General features: G+C 37.6%; 1 protein-coding gene across 1 annotated transcript in view; it reads right to left on the reverse strand.

Annotated features, from left to right (window-relative positions):
- The window catches only part of DSCAM (DS cell adhesion molecule), a 444,911-nt gene that overhangs the window by 367,475 nt on the left and 52,101 nt on the right, over nucleotides 1-25,335 (reverse strand). Inside the window, exons 2-3 of the mRNA XM_015882861.2 lie at nucleotides 10,972-11,289; nucleotides 6,224-6,370 (exon numbers count right to left, since the gene is read on the reverse strand). Of these exons, the coding sequence (XP_015738347.1) occupies nucleotides 6,224-6,370; nucleotides 10,972-11,289 (465 nt within the window). The remainder of the gene's footprint in view (nucleotides 1-6,223; nucleotides 6,371-10,971; nucleotides 11,290-25,335) is intronic.

Raw genomic sequence — 25,335 nt, forward strand, 5'->3', positions numbered from 1 at the left:
CCTACCTTCCTCTGTACTACCAAAATGCAATTCTATGACATGTGGGTCAGACGCTTTTCATTTTTATCACTATAAAGAGCTGCCCCCACAAAGCCAAGGAAACCTTTAGATTCAAGCCCCACCTATCTATCCACCAGCACTAATTTTAGCATGATTAGTCTGATCAGCCTGATCAAAATATGCCAAGTGGAACATCGTGGAAAACAAACATGAAGTGTAGGCTGAAAAAAAGCCTTAAAATATTCTCACAAACGGTAGAAGTACATCACTTTGCTCAGTTACAACTGTGGTTTACAGTGAACCATATAATCATTAAGGTTGGAAAAGAACACTAAGATTACCTTTTCCAACCATCAGCCCACCTCCACCGTGCCCACTGCCCACATCCCTCAATGCCACATCCACACGGCTCTGGAACACCTCCAGGGACAGTGACTGCACCACCTCCCTGGGCAGCCTGTGCCACTGCATCACCACTCCTTCTGAGAACATTTCTCTCATATACAACCTGAAAAGTCAAAATAGAGCATGAAAAATATTTGCACAACCTGGAAGTGCTGTTTTTACTGTCTCCACTTTCTAGTATTATGAAACACTCTCCTTAAAAGAACAGTGCTCTCTGGAAAAAATAAGATAACAAGACATTTCTTAAATAATGTAGCAAATGACTTTTTTCTAAGTCGCTTAGGAAAACAGCTTTGTTGAAAAAGGACACAAAGAAGCTGTATATTGTCTTTAGAAATGGGCATTTGCACTTAACACATCCTCAGGATGCTTAAAATCCACATTACTGTAACAACATATCTACATTCTGACTTGAACATTTCTGAAAACTACACACATTAGCTCTCCAATGAGTCAAGTAAGCTCAGCAGATGCTGGAGGCTGGCTGCTTAATTTTCAGTGTCACCTGCCATATTTCCAATAGAAGATAGTTCACACTCAGAAATTTTCCTTATATATACATTGATAAATTGTAAAAAAAATAAAATAAAAAAATAAAATAAAAAAATAAAGCATTAGAAAAGAGCTTGCATCTATAGCAGTCAGTGGCATAGGTTCAATGCCTGCTCATTAACAAGCCTGTGCAAGCCCAGACACCAAACCAAACCAAGAAAGACCACAACTCATCTCTCCTAGACCTAGTCTCAAGTGAATGGCTGAAATTAATTCATGTGATCATCACCTATCAAACAATTCTAAGCATGGGACTCTGCTCACAGAACCACTCACTATAGAGACTGCTCTATATAAACAGAAACATCACTGTAAACTCCAATCCCAGTCCAAACAGAAACCACTGTTCTGTACTGCACATGCCACCTCATGCTAACTACTGGCAAACACTAGTTTTTCTGAACTGCAATGGCAGTTCAGAAAAGCCCTCTATGGAGGAGGAGATCCAACAGTCCTCAAGCCTTTAAGACAAGATTTGAGGAATGGTGTGTAAATAAATAATGCAACACATATATCAAATGGAGGTCACTGTATAACAGTGACATTTCAAGTCATCATCCAGTGTGTCTAATTTCTGGCCAAAGAATGCTGACAGAAATACTCATCAGCTGTCATCTGCACATCAGGCACAACCCTTCAGGGAGCTGTGTTCCATTTGTGCTTACACACCTTTCACTTGAGCTGCTATTCTTTCTGTGTGGGTTTGAATATGCCATTGTGCACTATTGTCACTATTCATCTCTCTTTTTCTTTCTTTAAGCAGTTGCATACTGTGTATAAATTGGTCAGATTCTTGCAAAGTCTGTCATTATACAGGAAAATGGGAATTCAGAAAGGTCAGGGCATGACCTATTCATGATCCTGCCCTTGGCAGGAAGCTATTCAGATACACAGGAAAAACTCAAAATATCTCATAGTTACCAGCATCAGGATAGGAGGCATCTAGATAGAAAACACAGTTTTCCCTTTGTTTCTGTCTGTTCTTCCTTTTTCTTTTTTCTATCCCTTCATACCAACCTTTATTTTTTAATAACGCCTTTCTGCCATCCTTCCTCTACACCCACACCCATTCTTTGCTCTCCAGAGCTAATTAACACATGAACGGACTACGCTCTTTGTTTTCACCCAGACAAAGCAAAATCAGCAGTTATTTTGTCTTTGCCTTCGTCTCCATCCCAGCTTCACAGTTATCCATGTGAAGAACAACTACTACAAGCCAAGCGCCAGTCTCCCATCTGCCTTGTGGTTGCTCGACAGCAGCAGGAGCACAATCTACACCATGACACGTTCCTATACCATATACCTTGTTTTCATGACTGTTGCATGGAAGAAAATGCTTCTATGCATTTGTTGGTCCTGCAGGGCCTGTACTGTTTCCAGAGGTTACAAGACCAACACAGCTCTGATTCAAAAAGTCTTTCCCTTTGGGAATGGTTTGTAAAGGAGAAGAGTGAGAAAGAAAGGAAATCTGACCTCCGAGCAATCTATATGCAACTATCAGTCACACAGTATTAGAGGATTATTTAAGCTATTATGTTCAGTGTCATCTAATGAAAATGCATAAGAGCAGGCGACTAATGCAAATACAAGACAGAAAAGTGCACATCATTAAAACTATTTATATTTCACATGAATTTCAGACTGTTTAAAGTCAACTGGCAATATAGAACTCTTCAGACAAGAGTTAAAAATGGCTCTTGAAGATACAGCTACAGATCTTTGCACAGTGATATTTTGTGCTTTCTAAGCCCTTGAAGACTTCTCAAAATTATTGTTGGTTTTCTATTTTACCAGGACTTAAGAGACTGTTAGGCAAGACACACACCACTGCAAAGTCTGATTCCTTTTACTAAGACACACAGAGACATTGATATATTTCATGCACTTCTAGTAGACTGATAACAGCTAATGTCTGCTGTTGTCCTTATGTGTCTGTCATGAGGATGTGCAGTACAGCTGTGTTTAGCAGAGATAGTAGAATAATTAATCTAACAATTATTCAAAATGGTTCTTCATAGCATCAAACTATTTCTGTGTCTTCATTGTTGGTAGTTAATGTTTTCTATTTTTCCCCAGAATAGATTCATCCTAATGATTGTTCTTGACTTGATCTAAAATTCTTTTTCCTCACTACTTTTGCTCCAAGAATACATCCTGAAAATGCTTTTTAGCCACACATTTACTATTATATACAAGTACAAAGTGTAGGAGCAAAATCTCAGCTACCTGGTTATTTCCCTGGAGACAGACAGACACCTTTTTAGTCCACAGCTGTCTTTGAATGAGGATATTTCATGGAATTCAGTATATTTGGCTTACACCATTGGCACCTTCACTTCACTGAGCAGCAGCCTGACCTATCAGCACACTCCTTGGAAATGGTCTAGCTATATGTCTTACTAGGTTTCAAGCCACAGTTTGCCACAACCTGGAGGCACAACATACAATTCAGCTGCCCAGGTGTTTTAATTACATACCTCAATTACTGAACTTCACCGCACTCTCTGAGAACAAAGCATACAATACAAAGGCAGATGTATTCAGGATAATACACTTCTTCCATGGTAAAATCAATAAATTAAAAAAAAATAATAATAAAAAAAAAATAAGGAATGTGCCCCTTAGATGCACTTCCTGTTTTTTCTTTGTTTTTTTAAATTATTTATTGTTTTAATTATTGCTAAAATTCACTTTTTATTTGAAATATTTGATCTCCACAGAAAGAAATGACAAACTAAAACAGTAAGAAACTGTTGAAAGAAATGATTCTGGTTCAAAAATCTCACTGTTCTAGTAGTCCACAGCTGGACTACAAACAGACAGACGTATTAAATATTTACTCTAATTTTTACTTGGAACTATTACGTAGGGATTTAAGACTTTCAGAAGCAAAGTTTATCTGTTGTGCCACTCTATATGAAGCTTCTCCACTGGAGGAAAAAAATATCAAATATACTAATAATGACTGTATAAGCAGGAATATGCACATCCTCAGAACATTGATCATTAGTAGAAAACAGCTCAGTAGCTGTGTTAGGTCTAGTACCCTATTCATCAGCACTGGCATTCTAAGAAGACAAGCTTGATCAATATCTACCATTTGAGTTCATGGTCAGATTATTACAAAATTTATTATGGGTAAAACTCAAGGTAGTGGTTTCATGAAACACATGCAGGCTCACTATCAACCTGCACTTAGGTGGTGAACAATCAAATACAGCATCTATCCTGATTACATTAGAGAAATATTTTCCCATCTCACTTTTGCCCTTGCACATCAGGTAGCATCAACCTGTAATCTAACTTGTGATTTCACCTCTAAAACTAAAGCTTTTCCATAACATGATCCAATATGTTAAACACAGATTTTTAAGAGTAGATTTTAATGCATTTTATTTTATCTCCATCTAGATTTATAACTGTCAAATTAAGGGATTGTGAGATAATTAAAGATGGTTTTTAAGTGTTGAAAGTGTTTTAATTGATTTTTAATGACTGTAGCTTAGTCAACCAAAGTCAGAAGTGGCGTTAAGGAAAAAAAATGATGCAACTACATAGACTTAAATTTCATTATGCATGTTTATCCCCCAAAAGTTTAAAGGATAAGAATCAAGATAGATTAACCAGAAATAAATTATTTTAAGCACAGTAGTCATGATGGTCTGCAGAAATCCCACACTTTCTTCCCCAAAGATGGGATTACAAAGACCTGTGTCCTCTTATGCTGACTCCTGAAGAGAAAACATGCATATTTTCTTACACAATGAATAAACTTGAAAAAATATTTTGGTAATTAACTGTGTACATATAAACATTATTTTCCTTCACATGCAGATGTATATGTATCATCTGTCAGAAAAGAAAATAAATACATTAATCCACTGTTGTATTAGATAACCTTAATCATAGTTCTGTAGCATTACAAATAGAATAATGGAAAGCTTACTTGTCTATTAACTATGAACTTCCAGTGTTTGTTGGTTGTTCTACTGGTGAATCCTATAATTCAGATATAACAAACTTATTTGTGGCAATGCTTATTTTGCCCAATGATGGGCAAAATATATGCCTGACCAAAACACAGAAGCACAACAAAATTGATTTACCAAGCTTAAACAGTGTGCCACTAGCATAGGACAACTGATCATGAATTCAATGGTACTTAAATAGTTACTAAATCTTTAGAGAACTATATGGAATAAACCCCCCAAAAAGAAAATTTAAAAAAAAAAAAAAAAAAAAGCTTATGTAAGGAATCAATAAACTACATAGATAAATAAAATCTAGAACATGAGTCATAAAGAAACATAAGTATTTCCATCAGTATCACATTTGTCAGAAAAGAAAGGTTATTAATTTACCGAGAAGTGTAAAAAGGTTTCTAAATGCTGTAGGATCATAAACACAAACACATTCTTAAACATACTCTGCAGCAGCATTGAACTTAAATTACATTTTCCATTCTGCATTACCCTGAAAAAAAATATATACATGAAGTTCTGCATATAAATCATTTGTATGAGTAACGACAGAAGTGTTCAGTGTAATATATAATTTGGATATGTACCTCAGTGAAAATACTTTTATGAATATATACAGTCTCCTATGAATTTCTTAAAATGTTTAAGCTTTTAAACGTTGGATATTGTTTGCCTGAAATCCCTCTACTTCTACAGCATTGCCTCACATTGGCAACTGGAGCATGTTACTTTTAGAACTGATTGTTTTACTTGAATATTTTTGCCTTACAGCACTGTTTATAGTTTGCCTAAGCCCCTAGAGTTACCTATAAAGCTATTTGAGATAAAAATATTTTGAAGGCAAAAATACCAGTTATACAGCACATTTAAACATAACCAAACAAAATTTAGACTCAGAATTTCTTCCAATCCACGAGTAACACTATTACTGAAAAACAACTAAAACTCAACATGTTTTATGACATTCACATTTATTTGGCATGTATGGGTTTCTTATCAAAGTTAAACACAAACCCATTGTCACAGCAACCAGGAAGCTGACTTGATATCTAGTATAAAACAAAAACCATGTTAGTTTCCCCTCAAGCATGCTCGAAAAAGCCAGGCTGTCTAAAACCTTTATGTCACATAGTCATAAGGATGCAGCAACGCTCATATGAAATATGTTCCTGAAAGGGTGACATACCAGTCTATAATTTACTAAAAGTAAACATAAAGTATTTTGGGGAAAAGACAGTAACCACATCTGCCATTGCCAGTTGACAAAGAAAACTGTAAGAGCCTACCTGAGACAAGCGAGACTGTGTCTTTCTCCCATGAGACAACAGTGATGTATGCCTCCACAGAGGAGGGGATAATGCACTTGAACACTGCTACATTGCCTCTCATGGCTTTCTGGTCCTCCACACGGACTGTATAGGGTTCCCGTAAAACTGAAGAGAAAGGAATAGGTTCCATTAGCAAGTCATAATTACACATACCATCTAATACAAAGATTGCCTCATCAAGATTCCTAAGGTTATGATTTTTTAAGTGATAGTTTTGCAATACTAATAGCTTTGAGAATTAGTACAGAAGCATTCCCAGATCTTTCTATTTACTCACAATCTGTATTTCACCAAGTGTCTGCATTCCTTTCCTATGTAATTCTGGGAACAAGGAGAAATAAATACACAGTTCATGCAAAACTCTATGGGTAAATCATGTTATGCCTTTTGTTACTTCTCTTGTTTCTCATGCCACATTTCCCATCACAAATGGTTTTCTACTCTATCCGGGAGTACAAATTACATACAACTACTTTAAGTAAATAAGGCATCAAAAGGGTAGAAGAGAAGAACAGTGTCATTTAGGATTTTGAAGAAGAGAAAAATGAAGGAGAAAATTGATGGAGGTGACAGAAAACAAACAAACAAACAAACAACAACAACAACAACAAAAAACCAACAAAACAACCCACTGTTTCAGAAACACAGAGAAGTGATAGCAGTTGAGGTGAGAACTGCATTCAGTTGCCCAGTATGGAGAGAAATAAGACAGAGATAAGAAAATAGTAGCTGTGACTGGGAGTTGTTTTAAAAACAGTATGGAAGCACTAAGATTCAGGATGTGATTTGACTAGTGAACAGAAGAATTATCTTAATAGCCAAGGAGAAGAAAAAAAGAACAGGAAAAACTCTTCACGTGAAAATAGTATTAGTTGAAAGTCATGAAGGTACACTGGTAAGATTAGTGGAAAGAAGGAAAATTCTGACATTGAAACAACTCAATGAAGGAATGGTAAAAATCTGTAAGCAGTGGTTAACAGAAAAGAAGGTAGAGCAGAGAAGAAGTACTACTTGTAACGGAGAGCATCTAAGTAGGTAAGAAATGAAGGACAAGCATTAATGTAAGATCTCTACAGTACTGCAAGATTAAGGTGCAAGAAAAGAAATTACCACAGCCAACATAGTTAAGGAGCTAGAGACAGTGGTCAAGTGAGGAACAGTTTCAGTGAAAATAGAGGTAAAATGATGTGTGTTTAAGGCATGTGTGGGTCTGAAAGTAAAAATTATTGGCAAGAACTCCAGTGCAGCAATATAACCTAAATAACAATGTGAAATTGCCATATTACAGTGATATTTTTCTTGCCTATATACCCAGCCTACAATCATTTATAATGCTCTACCCACTACAAGTAACCAGAATCACTGAAGACTGAAGTGCTATATGCCAGGAGCACTAGAATTTTTAGAGGTCATCCCTACTCAATGTCTTTAAAGAAAAAAAGAAGTCACCATTCTGGCATATAATTATTTTTCACAAGTGCAAACAGTAGCAAGTTTTCAGGTCCAATGCAACCATTGTGGAAAGAAAGACTGGAGTTCTCTGTCCCAGTCTCAATCCCAAACAGGACATATCAACACAGCAGTTAGGAGCTACCATATTTTTAATCATAAATTAAATTTCTTAACTCTGCTGTAAGTACACTCTGGGCAGAACAGATATTACAAGCACCTCTGATATAACGACTTCACAACCGTGGCTGCCCTGGGACAAAGCAGCCTCTTATACTATGCTGGAGGGAATGGCTCCAGAGCACATAAATCATCCTTATGAAGCTGACTTTTGACTAATGCTCACACTCCAACCACCTCATACAGACAAGGGATTTTTTATTTTAGCAGCAACACTAGCACATTGCTAAAGGTCTAGTACTTTGAAAATCTGCCATATTTCAAATCTTACTGCCCATCTGATTATTTCAGTAAGCAAACAAAAAGTATCTGAGGCACAAAAATTAGAAAGACTTATTCATTTCTTTTTGAAAAGTTTACATTATTGTGGTTTCAGTGATGCCCTCAGATATTTCCATGGGATAAATGACCGGCTCCCACGAAAGATTTGCTGATCATCTTGAAAATCCCAGTTCCTTGAATCATGAGTTAACGTGAGAATCTCAGCCTTTGCTCTACTATATATAACACACATATCCCCCTCCATTCCCATGCAGGATTGTCCTGGAAGATTGAGTCTGGGTTTGACTCTTCGATTTTTTGTTTTGTTGTCATTTGTTTTCTGCCTTGTTTTAGTCAATAGTTTTCTTTTTTGAGGGGTGGAGAGATTATTATGTGTAATAGTTATATTCAAAAAACACAAATACAGTTATCAGCAGCTTGAAATCTTAGCTTCAGGCTTTATCAAACTGATTGAGAATGAACTACTAGTGTGCGTAGAAGACTTGCTCAAAAATTATATCTTCCAGAGACAATTACTCAAGCAAAGACTCACTAGCAAATACTATCTGCTATCTAGCTGAACGACAGCTCTAGACCACAATATTGGCTCTTATGAAGGAAGGGAACATGTTTAATTTATTATCTAAGTCTCATATTATCCACGTGAGTCAACATCTCAAATGAATGGATCAAAGCTAAGACGCCAAAAAGGAGAAGAAAGGGGGTTTAAAAAAGCGAATCAAGTAGCTCTACCGACATCACTCCAGAAGTAATGCCTCCTACTTATTTTCATGGAAGCTACAACAGATTACAAAGAGCACAGTATCACTACTTGATAGAGCACATTCTAAGCTACAAAACATTGCTTGTCAACTTAATTACCACCACTAGTTCTGCATTCATTCAGCAGTGAACAAGAGCCTGCATGCCACGCTCGTAAAATTCTGCACTGGTGGAGGTGACTTTGTGCTACTGGCTCTACTGCTGAATTGCATCACCCACTGCTTCACAGTGCTCACATCCAGTGTTTGGTCTCCATTGATGTCCAGCAACCATCAATGAGTGTTAATACCCATTAACGCCAATTTTTCCACATGGAGGAATTCAGTGACATGCCTTTGCTTCACACGTCAGATGCCATTTTGTCAGACTTCCCTTCTGCTGCCATTTATCATATAGAAATAAAACAATGAAATATGGGTGGGAAGCTTTAACATCTATTTCCATATAACCAACATCCACCTCTGACTTAATGGGTCAACATAATAAAAATAGGAGGCATTACTTTTGGAGCGGAACTCATTGCAAAGCCTTTTTGCACATGCTGCTTCCATTTGGGAAGTTCATTACTCAGGCAGAATAGGATGACTTCTGGAGTTCCATGGAAAAATTGAAAGCTGTGCAACAGATATAGCCATATCCTATCATCTACACTGTATGCCCCTCCAACTCAATGAGCATTAAATCATAGCTAATAAAATAATTTATCTAAGAAATAGAAATATTGGAAAGTAATATTGCCAAAAAGAAGAAGCTACCAAAATATTTTCCTATATATTGGGAAAAAATGCTATCCCAGATGTGGACATGAAAAAAATCCAGGAAGGACAAAAATTCTAACAGATGTAACATTAGCAAATCCATCAACGTTAAACGAAGAGCTAAAAACAAACAAATAAACAAACAAATAAATCTGATCAATCTATGGTTTTCAATCTTTCCTGGTCTGTGAACAACAAAGTATTTTCAGAGGAAGCATAAGTCATTATAGAAATCCCACATACATGCAACATGCGAGCTGTCACTTCTTGTAAAAGAAAATATACACAGTATTTCAGACTAGACTTTGGATAAGGTAAATGAAATTGTTAAAATCATTTTTTTTTCAGTCTTACCTTCCAATTTCCTACAAACTACAAATAACTGAATCTTAGTTCATTGTTTAAAAGGGTAGAATAAATCCCCACATAAGATGATGAAGTCAAGTCTACTTAATAATTGTTTAGAATTATCCTTCCAAGAATCCTGTGAAGGCATATCTCAGTAGAAAAGATACTTCAGAGAAAAGACTCACAGCTCCACAGCCTACAAAGGCTATAAGGATTTGCATTAGGCAAGGGTCAGCTTCCAGACTGGCTTTTGTTTGTTTGAATATTTTAATTAACTGAAGTGGGTAGACAAAACCTTCAGAAAGTATGTAATCATGTTTGCATATTGCAGCAAAAGGCCTGATTGTGATCCGGCTGTAGTTCCCTACTTATTCACCTAGACTGCATACAGTCAGTGCAAGAAAACAGATACAAATCATTATGCTAATTTGCATGTTTTAGCTTAAACACCAAGTTCTGACTGTTTATCAACACCCCTTGCTAAGCTCTTATAAAGGACACAAGTTTGTCCCCCAAAAGAAGGCACAACGCAACACAAGCATCTAAGAAGAGGCATCATTAGCCAACTGTGGTTTTTTTTTCCCCCAGCCATTACACAAAACCCAAAGATGACATCCTTGTTTCTCACATCTGGTTAAAGAGTAAGCATGGTCTGATTCATGATTTCATTTTCAGTTCATTTTTCCTTGTGCTTGTTTGGAAGATCAGCTAATCATGATCTTCGGAAAACTAATTTTTCACCACCAAAACAAAAGTGGATCAGGAAGAAAGGAGAAAGAATGTACTATTTCACATAGTAATCATAAGGATTTCTGAGGTTATCCTTCTCGCCATTTCTCCTTTGACTCACAAACGCTACTGCTTTTCAAAACACCCAAGTTTCCTCCTTCCCCAACCCATTTGAGACATGGAAAAGGCTGTACTTACCGGCCTTAATGTGAACATCCTGACTTCTGATTTTCCCTGAAGGATTTTCAGCTGTGCAATAGTAAGTGTTATCATGGATTAAGTTATTAAAGCTTGAAGGAGGGAAGGGGAAAATTTGGAGAGTGCCATTGGGGTGGACGTGGCGGATCCCTGGGACATCGTAGATCTCCTCGCCCGTTGCTAGGTACCATCTGAGCGTCACCGGGGGGATCCCTGCGGCTGGACAGGGTACCAATGTCCCTGTGGTGCTAGCAAACACTACCTCTTGCAGAGATGCATTGACAAAATATAGACTGGCGTGTAGATCTTCACTGAAAACTGCAAGACAAAAAAAAGGGGGAAAAAAAGATATTTTGAAAACGTAAAGCACAAGCCATTTCTATTACCATTTATAAATTCATATTTACATGGCAAAATGACATATGAAGTAATAACAAAGACTGCACAAACAGTGAAAATTCACCATCATTCCTTAATAAACACACATACCATATTTCTAATACAGGTGCAACTTAATAGCCACATTATCTAATTGGTCAGGTATCTCTAACAAAGACTTTGAAACAGAGGCATGTTTTTTTGGTAATGGTGATTCTGCCATCTGTGTGACTGTAGACCTCCTCCCAAAAAGAAACAGCAGATTTTGTCACACAGTAGGAATTTAGAATACAAGATTAGCCCTCATTCTTCTGAACACCTCTTCGATAGGCTATTCAGGTATTACCCAGATTGCTTGAAGACCCCAGACAGATTCCTAAACATTCCATCTGAAATACCTTGCTAATGCTCTTCTGCTTGAGAGACTACAAGTGTAAGTCTGTTTTTCAATAAACACTGGGTGACACTATGAACCATACCACCCTATTGTCCATTTGTACATAAAACTAACTACAGAAAACCACCAGTTTTCCTTGAGACACACAAAGAAACTTACATATTTCACAGTATCTTGAATATAGTGAATTCTGACTCATTTGCATGATTTTCTCGTGCAAGTCTGGTAAGAAGTTTTTGAAAATGGATTTACAATTGATCAGTCCAGTGAGACTGATTTCAGGATTAGTTTGCTATTGTCCTCCAGAAATAATTGTCAATCTTAACATGAAATCATGCAAGGAACTCTCTACTTCTGCCACTTATTTTGATGGTAAGCTTGAAGCACAAAATGGACTATTTTCTCCTTCTCTCCCCAGACATTCAGAGGGAAGAAGAGAAAAGGTGGGAAGAGTTCATCTGCTATTGACAGTCAGAAGAATCCTTTCAAAAAGAGGCTGGATTGGCTCTGGGAAGCCCCAGAATGAAAGAAGTAGGAGAGACTCTCCTAGGGCAATAGAGAAAGACATCTGGCATAACAAAGACAGCTGAATAAATGGACATCATATAACAGGATGAAAGGCACTTGGAAAATTAGAAAGGAGAAATTTCATGCACTGGAGCCAACAAGTCCCTGCATACAGATGAGACAGGTGCTAACTCGGAATAATTAAGTTCTTCCTAGTTGGCTCAACTCTACTAGAAACTTGGAATTCTGGAAAGCAAAAAAGAAAAAAAAAAAGACACAATAGGACTAAGCACAGGAGGAAGCACAGCTGAACAAGATGGTGCCACTTTTACTTAATACACTGCTAATTATAGATGTACTCTAAAGCAGAGAACAGTATTGTTGGTAACATAATAGAGAAGTAAAAAAAATAAAGCTGGCATTGCTCATCTGCTGTACAAGCTTTTCTTTCCAAATACAAGGGGAATAATCAGGATATTTTACTTTCCATTGGCCAAATAGGCGCTTACATAGAAGCAAAAAATATAGTTCATATTGGCCAACTTTTATGCTGTGGTGCTTCTCAAGAGATATTCACAATGGAAAAAGAAAAATAAAAAATAAAACAGTAGATTTTCTGGCTAAGAGTAAATAGGTACATATGAAATTCCAAATGTCATAAAAATAAAGAATAACGGGAGCTATGATTAACGCTTGCATTGAATCTAACTATAATCAAAATGCAGAACAGCCAAACTAGAGACTCACGCTACTAGCACATAACAATGATTTTTCCCAGCTGTTTTGTATCTCTGGTAGAAGCTTTGAATACTTTTGACAAACTTTCCATCCATCAGCCTATACAATAGTGCTTCATTTTAAAGAAGCATCTGGTACGCATTCATCTTAATGGCAGTCACAAACACACTAAAATCCCTGGAAAATAATTGCAGCACTATAATACACACACAGAGAGCTGACAATACAGATACATTTTGTAGTGAAAAACAGGCTACTTAGATACATTCAGAGACAGAAATGGGATTTCAGAATTCTTTAAGGATATTTCTCAGCAGTGTTCCATAGGAAGAGAGTTCTGTTATTTAGCTAACTACAAGTGATATATCAAAACCTAATTGAAACCAAGACAAGATAAATGTGGTATGTAATTGTATGTTAATTAATGTTAAAATGCAATCCAATTAAACACTGTATCTTATAGTAAACAGCAGCAAGCTCAAACTAAAAGTTGCAACTGACAGGGAAATCTGATGAAGGTTAGAGCTATAAAAGAGAGAACAGAAACAGCTGATGACAAAAGGAATTGTAAGAATAGAAAGGGAAAAATATATCAGACTGCTTATACTAACTACCTAAATATTACTCCAAAAACAAGGATTTTAAAGTGCTTTGTCTCTTTGGCTTCATCTTTTGCTAAAATGGCAAAGGCCCACGCAAACAGGCATAGGTCTTCCCTAAAGCCTGCTCTGCAGGAATGGACTCCACAGTAGCACTAAGTCAGACTGGAAATGAATTGCAGTGGAATTTGATTATAGTTGGCCTGGACAAAGAAACATCAGCACTTTTGAAGAGTTTACATCAATCAGTAGTCAAGGGAAGTAGAGTAAGGGTTTCCTTCTGAATGATGATCATTATGGGTCTCTTCCAACTCAGGATATTCTATGACTGTGTATTACTGAAACCAGTAACAGCTGATGGAAACAGCAGTTCTGCATTCCAGCAGAACAAGTGGGTGTCCCAATGGAAATGTCAAGGTGACAAACACTCTGCACCTGTAAGCATTTCAGGGCCATCAAGTGAAGACCTTTAACCTTCCTTATCCATTTGGTTGGAGGTTTGCATAAACAGTTTATTGATTTGATAGACACAGGGCAAGAAAAATTTGAATTTTAGGTTAAACAGATACCATAATCTTACTCCTACAAGAATGGGAAGAAAGGATGCACTTTTTTGCAAGTTCAGGCAAAATTTCTTAGGCTCAACTACTTGAAGTGATAAGGTGAACTGATGAGGTATAATAGCCAGGGAAATTTCTTTTTCGAGGAAGACAGAACTGCCATGCTCTGCCTAGAAAAGTGCTGAATACATCAGCAGGACACAAGATTTCTTTTAGCAGTTGAGAAGTTTCCTGACAAGCAAACTGGTTAATTTCAAGGCAATCTCATCAGTGGAACTGCAAATCAATCACACTCAGAAACAGAAAATAAGCCTGAGTGCTGTATAGCCAGCTAGTCTGAGTGGACATAACCAGACTACACAGACTAGGTATAAAGATCTAGACTGGGCTTTGAGTTTGCTGTAGCTACATTCAGTAGCTGAGACTGGATTGGCTTTTTTTACCTTTACTCTCACCTAGTAGGTATCTTTCCTTAAGCGTCCAGGACACTGCAACACCCACATATACATATGCTGTATATTTTTGAAGGCCTTACATAATATCCTAGCACATAGCACTTTGGATATTTCTGCCTCCAAAGGTATTGCTTGCCAAGGTTTCGTGATAAGTTGCCCAAGACAAAACAGGCTGAAACTGTTTCTTCATAGTCTTCCTTTTTAGTGACTTGAAGGATATGTCACTAAGATACGAAGGAGAAGATGAGAAGATGCTACACAAACTATCATACTGGGTCAGGCTTGGCCTTGCTCTGTGCAGAATCTCGTGTCCTGGAGGGATCAGCACCAGCTGTAACAGAGATGAAAGATGACATGCAAAGGCAAACTGTGAAGCTACCAGTCCAAGGAAGATCATACTCCTCCCTTCCTCCCCACTTCTTTGTGTCTGTCCCCTCCGGACTGTGTCACATTTAAGAATCCTCACCTTAACAACTTCAGAAGTGAAAACTTACTCAGATATTGGAGGTATCGTAAGAAAATTTTCTATTTGTACAACTAGATGCCAGAATATATTACAGCAGCCTAGTGTTGTGCATTTCCTTTTCATCATATTCTTTCCAGTTTTATGAAGTTCAAATAACATATTTGTTATTTTTACCGCTAGCTCTTTATTCTTCAAATTCTTACTCAGTTCTCTTTCCATACCCTGCAATTAACTATTAAAAGCTCCAGGTCTATCTCCAAGGAATTGTGGCACTTTTCAGTTCAAAAATGTCAGGAAAAAGCCTCTTAATGATTTTAATACTTATATTTACATTGTTTTCCCTGCTTTATTCATTAAGTAAATACTATTCCTGTGATGTTTATGGAAGAGGAAAGTCTGGTCCTAAATTAATAGCGACTGAAAAACAAAGGAAGATTTATTTCTCCTCATCTCTGATTAACCACAAATATGAAGATTATTTGGTGCAAGCACAGCCAAAGATAGTCTGGACATGTTGCAAAGTGACATGCTAGTGAGCTGTGTTGCTATTCAGGATAAACTTTTTCAAGATGTTTTACTGTCTCAGTATTACTGACCCGTTTTTTAAAGGAAAGAGACAGATTTATTTTAAAAGGAGAAAAACTGGGCACCTGCAAGCACTAATGTTATTATCACTACTCAATTATCAAGTAACAGGCTATGTAAAGTGACCTAGAGAAATTATTTCAGCTATCACAAAAAGATCAGAGTAATGAGGAATTATAATAATCCACCTGTGATCATGTCTCCCTCTAGGGGTTTTAACTAATGACTGAAGTATAGGATAGATAAATATTATAAATTTTATTAGAGCAAGATTAAAATGAACAACATTTTGTAATTTTGGCTCAGATTCTGGCTCCTCATATGCTTCTGTAAGCTAAGAAGAATTTAATATTCCTCACAATTTATATTTTATTTTGAGAGAGGAAGGAAGGTAAAACAACTCACGCAAGGATTAAGATACAGGTGGAAAAAACATAGCCATCTTTACACCCACAGTATAGCAAAACAGCACTAGATGAAGATGCTCTGATCACACTCCAAATTACGTTACTAAAAAGAACTAAAAGAACTGAAGACGGCACTAGAGAAAAAAATGATGAGAAAATGGTGAAAATCAACACAAAATACCTTGAATATGGGGAAAAAAAAAAAAAAAGAAAGAAAAGAAAAAAAAGAAATAAACCACACAAAGTGATATGACATTACAAGCATAATTAGCAAATAGATGACTATGTTAAATTACTACATTCAAATAAGTGGATACAAAAGCACCAGTTAAATGCCACCTTACACAACAGTTTGAATTCACCAATGGAGTCAAGGAAAAGAATATATTTACCCACTTTGACCTCCTCAATCAATACTACTTTCTCACAAGCTAATGAGAAAAGCTAAGGGAAAAAAGTGCCTGAAGTTATTATCACCTACAATACAGAATATAACTTTTGAGCTCAGACAAAAAATATGCCTTCCAGTAACAAATGCTGAAGCACCCATTGCTCCAATGAAACAAATTCCTCCAATATTTCTTACCGAGGCCACCTAAACTGTAAACAAGCAGGAACAAGAATCTTCTCCATCAGTATTTCAATTAGAGAACACTAACTTGTCCAAATAAGAGCTATACCAACATGAACTTCTAGTAGTTCTCAACAGGTCACCTTGATAGCTGTCAACAGTTTATAGGCTGGTTTGTCTTGGTTCCGTGACTAATGGGGCAAGAGGACCCATGCAGTCACACTCCAGGAAAAGGGGAAAGGTTAGAGTGTTGGGCCCAAAACCAAAACAGCGGAAACGATCTGAGAAGGGAAGTCAGTTTACTAAATACAGTATCAGAATGCAAGATAATATATGATACAATATAATTGGAACTGAAGATAATAAATCAAATAAAATGAAAGCCTTACTCTAATGCTGAAGGTGAGACAGCTAGGTAGCATATACACTGTGGAGAGATGCAGAAAAGGAAAAGGGACATCTTGTAACCTGCAATCAATTTTATCTTTCCCTCTGAACACAGAGGGGAAACAGAACAGTGAACACTCCTCTGGGATACGTAATTCTTCTTTTCTGAAACAGGTATACCTGGAACTAGAGCATTAACTCTATAAATCCCAGTGCTCTACATGATGTTATGATGTGGAATACTGATAACAAAAATCCTAAAACCATGACAATAGGCTTGAGGCAAATCTCACAACCTGCATAGACCTGCAACAGCAAAGGGCAAGGGCAGAGACTCGGTGCACCACAGATTAGTGCTTTAAAACCTGAAATCTCTGAATCTAGCTAAAATGCTCCTTACTCTTTGTAGTGGCTATCAGAGAGCCTGATTAAACCAGATGACAAAATGAATCTGCTCACTCCCTGCTAGGTATTTCTCACAGGGTATATGTCAGGGTATAGTGACAAAGGATGCTCTAGGAGATGGGGAGGACTTCACTGGGGAACAAGGAGGTGAGGATTAGTTTCAAGTGAAAGCTTCCTCTGTTTCCCAGAAAATTGTCCTCCCATCTCCCAGACGGAATACATGAAGGAATAAGGGCAGAAACAGAGAACCTGAAGGAAGAACAGGACATACCAGTTATCAGTTATTAGTACCTACTAAAGAAAGGTTCCAAGGGAACTGGAAGAGTGTAAATTTGCAAAATGCAACATTACAGAGCTGTTATATAAAAAAACTATCCAGTTATTTACTAATGTCTCTTGTTCAGTTTCAGTAGTCATCCAAGAGAACAAGCTTACCAGGTTAAAACAAAAATTTTTAAGTTGAAAGCATATCTTAATGTTTGGCTTTTTGTTTTTCAAGCAGTTATGTAAGTTGTTATAATTCTTAAAGCAGTATGAAGCAATGGGAAAAAAATAAAAAGTACTCAGTCTAAGCACATACAGATGAGCCAGTTACTTTTTCTACTTCTGTAATGTATATGATTATGTAATTGGAGCATTTAGGAAGCCAAAATTCTTTCCACAGTATGTGATCTCTAAATGCAGAACTATTTCCTATGTAATGTGTTGTGTAATCGTAGCCAGTATTTATAGAGCTAAACAGTATAAAATCACACAACACCCAAAAGGAACAAGAAGTTGACCATGCTTTGTCTAATTGGTACTCTACTTCAACATGCCAGAGCTTAATGTTTTAATCCAAAATACTATCCATTTGAATCACTTTCAAAATCAGAACCACTAATGAGGATAATTAAGTATGCAATTTATTCCTTTTTTTGTTTTCTGACAAAAAAAAAATTGACAGAAAAAACAGTGTTATATTATCAGTCAAACAGGACAGCAACCTCCATTAAATCAAAGCAGTCCTTCACAATTAATAGAAAGGGTCCTTGGGTCAAGCCATAAAGTGGAACTCACAAATTAGTTACATCTCTGAAAGGGGAGAAATGCAAGTTCTAATAAACTGCATTATAGAGATCTGAGCACACAGGCTAATGCTGAGTAGCAAATGTAGTAGTTGCATAAAAGCCTTTAATCAACTAAAAAGGAATAGCCTGTTTGGGATTTAAATGCTTACTTCTAATTGTCAATGATGAATACCTAGCCTTTCATTCAACCTGTGTGTGATAGGTATTGCATTGTTTTTCTGGGCTATAAACTATCACACTGAGATGTAGATAGGTTCTTCTCTCTCTCTCTCTCTCTTTTTTTTTTTTTTTTTATAAGAACAAAGATAAACTAAGTAAAAAGCAAATAAATAGTTGCCAGTCTGGGGAGAAAACATATGCATTGTTTCTTCTTGAAAAGCCCACTCATAACCTCAGCTCCACTTTCTATTTTCATTGAGGTCATGATGCAAGATAACAAAAGCAACCATGCAGAAATGAAAAAAGACCCTCAGATGTATATTTTTGTTTCAAAAATCTGCAAATGAGCAGTAGTAATATAACATTAAGGAGTTACGTGTACATTACATATTTTCATAATGTCACTTTTATTTTGGTTTATGAATTTATCACATTTTCAATAAACAGAATAACTACTTACAAGGACCACTAGCTGAGATCTAATGGATTTCAATCTCAGCCTTGTCTAGAAAAACACTACAACTGACCTAAAGCTTTCTTCTAGTGCCTTCTGGTCATGTGCATCACACCTAAACATGACAGCCTTAGAACCAAACAGCAGCAAAGAATAGCATTCTCTTCACTGCAAAAACCCAGTGCTGTTTTGTTTTCCATTTTCTCCAAGACCTCTTCCGCACAAAGATGAAGTAAAATAAACAAAATTTTTCAAGGAAACTAATTCAGAGCAAAAACAGTATATACAGATGTATACAAGGATTTATTTTAGACAGAAGAGTCAACTACAGAAGTCTAACAGCCCAATAGCTTCTTGGTCATGTTTTATACATTCCAGATGAAAGTTAAAACACTAAAAGAATAACTTAGATTTTCATGAGGATTTGGAGAACAGCAGGGACACTGTCCTGGTTTCACCTAAAGCAGTGCTAATAGCACAATGCTCTTCGGTTGCTGTCAAGTAATGAGAACACAAGCAGTGACAGGCCATGCCAGGCCAGGCCTGAAGAGCCACCACCTCTATGCAAGGCTGCAAGGGGAGAGACAGAGACAGAACAGGTACCTGAATTAGTCCAGGAGTTCCATCATACCACCTGACACCATGAGGAAGGCCATACAACTAGAAAATTGCCAAGGACCAGTTGCTGCTAGGGGTTGCTGGGCATTGGTTGGTGGGTAATGAGACCTTGTGTAAGTAGGTAAGCACACTGCAGATATGCATATTATCATTGCATTTTTCTATTTTCCTCTTTTGTCTTAGTAAATAGTTTTTATCTCAACTCATGAGTTCTATTTTGTTTCCAGTTCTCTCCCTCATTCCACTTGAGGGAAATGAGCCAAGCCCTGTTTGGTGCTGAGCTGCTCGTGGGTTAAGACAAATTATACGCTCTTCTGGGATGTTTTTTTTATTATCTGATTCTTCACAGAATTATGAAGTAGGCTGGAAGGTCCCTTAGAGATCATCTAATCTAACCCCCTTGCCATAGACAGGGACACCTTTCACTAGATCAGGATTCTCAAAGTCTTGAACAACCTGCCCTACTATCTTGAAAGACCACAAGGAGGTCTCCCCAGTCTTCTCTCATCCAGGCTAAACAACCCCAACTCTCTCAAACCTTTTTCATAGCAGTAGCACTCCAGACCTCTGGTCATCTTTGTAGCCCTTCTTTGGACCCCCTCTAATATCTCCATGTCTTTCTTGTACTGTGGACATGTATGTGGATGACTTCCACTTCATGTGGGTGAGGCCTTTTACAAGGGTTGGCCTTAGTCTTCCACACAACCCAGCAAGCCTTTCTAGTCTCAAGCCATAGGAAAACACATAGGGAAAAATAAACAACCAAAACATGCTGAAAGTAAGCCCCCGCCTTTCAGTTCTGTTGTTCCACATCACATTTAGAAAGATAAGAATGGGTGACTGGGGTTAGGCTGTGTCTGCAGAGTTCCCCACCAAGGTCCCTTCAAGTAAGCTCATAAAAGTAGTAACATACACAGGCAACTGAAATACATGTTGAGAGGCATCAGCACATGATGCACAAGGTAAGTCACACAGAAGCATTACTAAAGATGTTGGCGTTAAAACAAAATGCAGAAAAAATTAGGTCAAAGCTTGGGTAGCACACCATTTCCAGCATAGACACTGTTCTGCTCAGTAGCCTTCCTGCTAGAGGAAAAGGCAAAATTTGCCCACCAGAGCAAGGAGATAAGCAGAGCGTGAGGACAAGTGGAACAACCCCTGCCTGAAAAACAGTCTTCTTCCAGACACCACTAAAGACTAGTAGTACCAAGCACTATCGTATCTCCTAGCTAGGAAATACTGAACAAAACCAAGATCTCAGACATGATGTTTCCAAGTCACCTCCATCACCTACTCAAGAACAAAATGTAATATTAGCGTGGTGAGTCTTTTGCATCACAGATAATACAGTATTGTGGTATAAGAGCATTTCCATTTAGGAAGCATGAGTTTACTGCTCCCCACCATTCTTCTGTGATTCTTCCCCTATCCACAAGCCCTTATTCTATAACCTTGTGGAAGCAGAACAATCCAAGTCACTTGAAAGTGCAGAAATGGAAGAAATTTCCAAGTCATATCCATATCTTGGGGATAGCTGGAAGGAGCAAAACCCTGGCTCTGGAAATGGCTGTCTTGAGCAAGTCTTTGACTGGACTAGAAACAATTTCAACAGCACAGCCAGTTGACATTTGGATTTCTTGGGTTGCTAAGCCACTGTAGAACACGCAGCACAATTTGAGCATTTTGCTGCACTAATGCCACTTCACAACTGTACTAGATTTTCCCACCCGTAGGGACAAGAGCTCAACTTGACTGTATTCCTTCTGACAGTTTGCCCATCACATCAGACAGCACTGGCTTGGGTTGAGTCACAGGAGTGTCCTAGCTACAGAAGTGGAGCAGCCCTTCCCACCCCAGTACCACACTCAGCACCAGCAGAACATGGAGTGAAGGGGGCACAGCTGCCCATCTTGCTTGAGGGATGGCTCTTGAGCAATGCAGAGTTCAAATAAAGGCAAGAGAGAGGGAAGAAAAGTTACCCACAATATAACAATTACTTTTGGTCAGTGTAAACAGCCAGAAGCAGTAAGTGCAGACAGTCTCACTTTTGCAATGAAAACTGAAGTTGTATATAATAGTGACTAGTTTAACGTTCAAACATCTGAAAGGTGCCTGAAGTGATTTGATTTTAGGAAGCACAGAAATAAAACCAGTAATTATGTAGGCACTAAGCTCAAGTAGCGCAACACAACAAGGCTTAATGAAGAAGTCTCATTAGCATTTGGTTATTGCTCACATTTTTCCTACACTGCTTCTGAGACCATCATGATGTACCAATTTTTGTTTTGATCTCACTAAAAGAAAGAAAAATGTGCCAGTTTTCGTGGCTTCTGCTACAGAAGGTTAAATCTACGACAAAATGAGGCATTAACTCTACCTACCACTTGGCCAAAAAGAAAAAGAAATCCCAAGAAAACAGCAGATCTGAAACATTTTGGGGGATAAAGTAATACACATCATAGCTGAACATACAAATATCTACCAGTACCATAGTATCATCTTTACACTGTGGTCTCTACTCTCCAATTATATACTCTAAAGAAGTAGATCTAAATAAGATTTTTTGATAAAGGTATCCAAGAGTATAGTAAATAGCATCCATAGCCTACAGTAAACAACCAACCTAAGTGAAGTATTCCTTAAAACTTCCACAACTGAAGTAACAACAATATGTACTTCTTCGTGCATTAAGTTCAGTTTAAAGAAATCTGTTCCCTTCCAGCTTCCCTGGCAGAATTCTTTACAGAGACCATGCCTGAAGAATAACTGCATAAAATCATTTTATTAAATCATTTTTGGCAATAGAATGACAATGTTCTACACCTGCACAAGTACTTGGACTCCACTTGTTTGATTGACTGCAGCACAGTACTGAGGGGTGGCTGGGAAGCAGTGAAGGAGCCTTAAGCTACTTCAAGAGGGAGATGGAAAAAACCCTGATAGGAAGAATCCACCACGAGAAACACTTATTTCTACAGCTCCCCCTCAGTACCTTGTTTATACTACATCTGATAAGTCAAGGGATATACCAAGCCTAGCAGCCTAATGAGCTAATACGGTGAAGACATGCTAGCACCCGATGAAAAAAGCAGCTGCCATCCAGCCCAGCCACTTTAGACAGTCCAGGTTCTGTGGCACAGCTGCCTGCATTGACCAATAGCATGAATCAAGATGAAGGGCTGAGTTCACTGCCCTGGGTTGAGGGCAGATGCCATTCTGCTGTGGAAGAACAGGTATGACTGTCAGATTCACTCCCAGAGCTGGTGCACTCTCTTGAAAACAAGATGCTTCTCCTTGTCTTCTTCCAAAACCCCACATTTTCAAGGTCAGGTTGGATAGGGCTCTGAGCAACCTGCCTTTGCTGTAGGTGTCCCTGTTCATTGCAAGTGGCCTTTAAAGGTCCCTTAAATGATTCTATGATAAAATTATCTTGGTGAAAAGAAATATTTTCACTTTCTTTAGATTTCTTTTTTAAAAAGACCATTTTTTTTGTAACAGTAGAACAAAATGCTGTATAAGTGTTTATCCACTCATCATCCAATATTGGTTGATAAAGGATGCTTAGGGAAGAGTCTCTCATAATTCTTTCCTAATAATGACAGCTAGTTTAAAGTGCAATATTACACAACTAACTAGGATTACTTTATTTGTTTGCAATGTTCAACACTCACTTTACTTCCCTTCATATTTCCCAACAATCTCTATTATGGGGAACAGCACTTACATGCTGTTGGGTTATCTTAAGCAGTGTTTCATCAAAAGACCTTTTCACTTAATTATTTATGATCTTCTTCAGTTCATTTCTGCATAGGACTCAGCTCAGAACCACGGCGTACCCTGACAGTGACTTCTCTCCATCATGGAAGTCATCTGTTTTCTATGCTATCATTTGTCTTAATGAGGACCTCCCTCAGCTTATGACATCTTCATTTCATACTTCTTCACATGACACTTCAATGAACTCTTTCTACAGATCTTATTTTATACTGACTGCATTCTCCCTGTCCACCTTTGATCCTTGTTAAAAAAAAAAAAAAAAAAAGAGAGAGAGAGAGATAATTAAAAAAAAGAAGGTATAATTTGCTTTCAGACTTTCAGACTTCTTTCTCTGCCTTGTAAATTGCATTTACCCATGTGCTCTAATAACTTTGTTCCTTCTTAGTTTGACATTAAAAAAAGACCTTCTACCCTATAATTCTCCACCATACTCCCCTAAAATAACAAAAGCTCTGACATTAGATTTCCAAATAAAGATATTATAAGTCAATATAAGCAAAAGGTTACAGCAGTCATCACTTCTCCAGATAATTATATATCTAAGTATATTAACAACACTTGAAAAAATCTCATTTATTATTAAGTTTCTTCTAAAATTTCTTCCAGTTGCACTGCAGTTTTGGATCATTCCTAAGAATTGCCTTTCAAAGAGAATGAGAATAATAATTATCTTACTCCCTGAACTGTGGCACAAGGTGCACAGAGTTGCTCAGATCTTCTAGTTCAGCTGTGCAGCGCAATTAAGCAAACCCGTCCTGACAGTGGACTGAAAAGCTGCTCCTTTGAAACCTACCTCTGTGCACATGGTTTAGGTATTGAAAACTGCCAGTACAGACAGGTCATCCAATTAATGGGCAATAGGTCTGACATGTCCAGTTTTGTATCCTGTGCACACTTTATATGGGACTGCAGACCAACCAGAGACCAACATATCCAGCCTTAAAACATCTCTGCTGGTGGGAGTATTATAATTGAGCAAGTCAAGAGGTCAGCACAGAGAATTCATGTGGCTTTTCTGCAAAAATGTGCTTCGCTGGACATTTCTTTTGCTCCTTCATCAGCCTCACCAGATCCTTTATCCCGTAGGCAAGCTGCTCCTCAAAATCTGGTTTACTTTGCTTCATTATAAAACAGATATTTCACTAGGTATGCTACAACAACTTCTTTTCCTTCCATTCTGAGAAACAGCATATACTGTGAAGGATGATTTTAATATGTCCCGTGTACTCTCCTGCTTACCCACATTCACTCATGCTTGATAAAGTATACCTAATATCTGTCTCTTTTACAAGGACCAGCTCCTTAGGGTTTGAGTTGTCTGGGTCCAGCCAGCCATTTTTAAACATCTGTTTAATCTGATAATTTTCTGTATTGTTTGTTACTGGTTTTCACCTAGACTTTATCACATTTGCTGAGACCTTATGGACTGAACATGAATATTCTTAAGGAGTTCAGCCCCAGAAGACAAGTCCTCACAAACAGTATGTCCTTCCATACTTGTCAACTTCCACCATCCATCCCTAAGTTTCAGATCATCTAAGTTTCCTCATCTTTTGGCTCACGACACCCATCAGCCTACCTTCAGAGGATTCCTTTTCCTCTCATAAATCTTACTCCTTCATTTCAGTATCATTTTCTTCAGTGCTGTACTGAGACTGGGCAGATTATACAAGAATGGTCAACAGAAGGCTAGCAAAGAGATCCTACTGTCTAGCTTTTTATTAGTACAGTCTGATTCTAATGAGTCTTCTGTTACCGTTTTCAGTGTCACAGGTACTTCTTAAATTGTTTCAGCTACAGCTCCTGTATGCTATGCCAGACTAAGGCAAAA

This window comes from Coturnix japonica, chromosome 1 (genome assembly GCF_001577835.2).
Source record: "Coturnix japonica isolate 7356 chromosome 1, Coturnix japonica 2.1, whole genome shotgun sequence".
Taxonomy (NCBI): domain Eukaryota; kingdom Metazoa; phylum Chordata; class Aves; order Galliformes; family Phasianidae; genus Coturnix; species Coturnix japonica.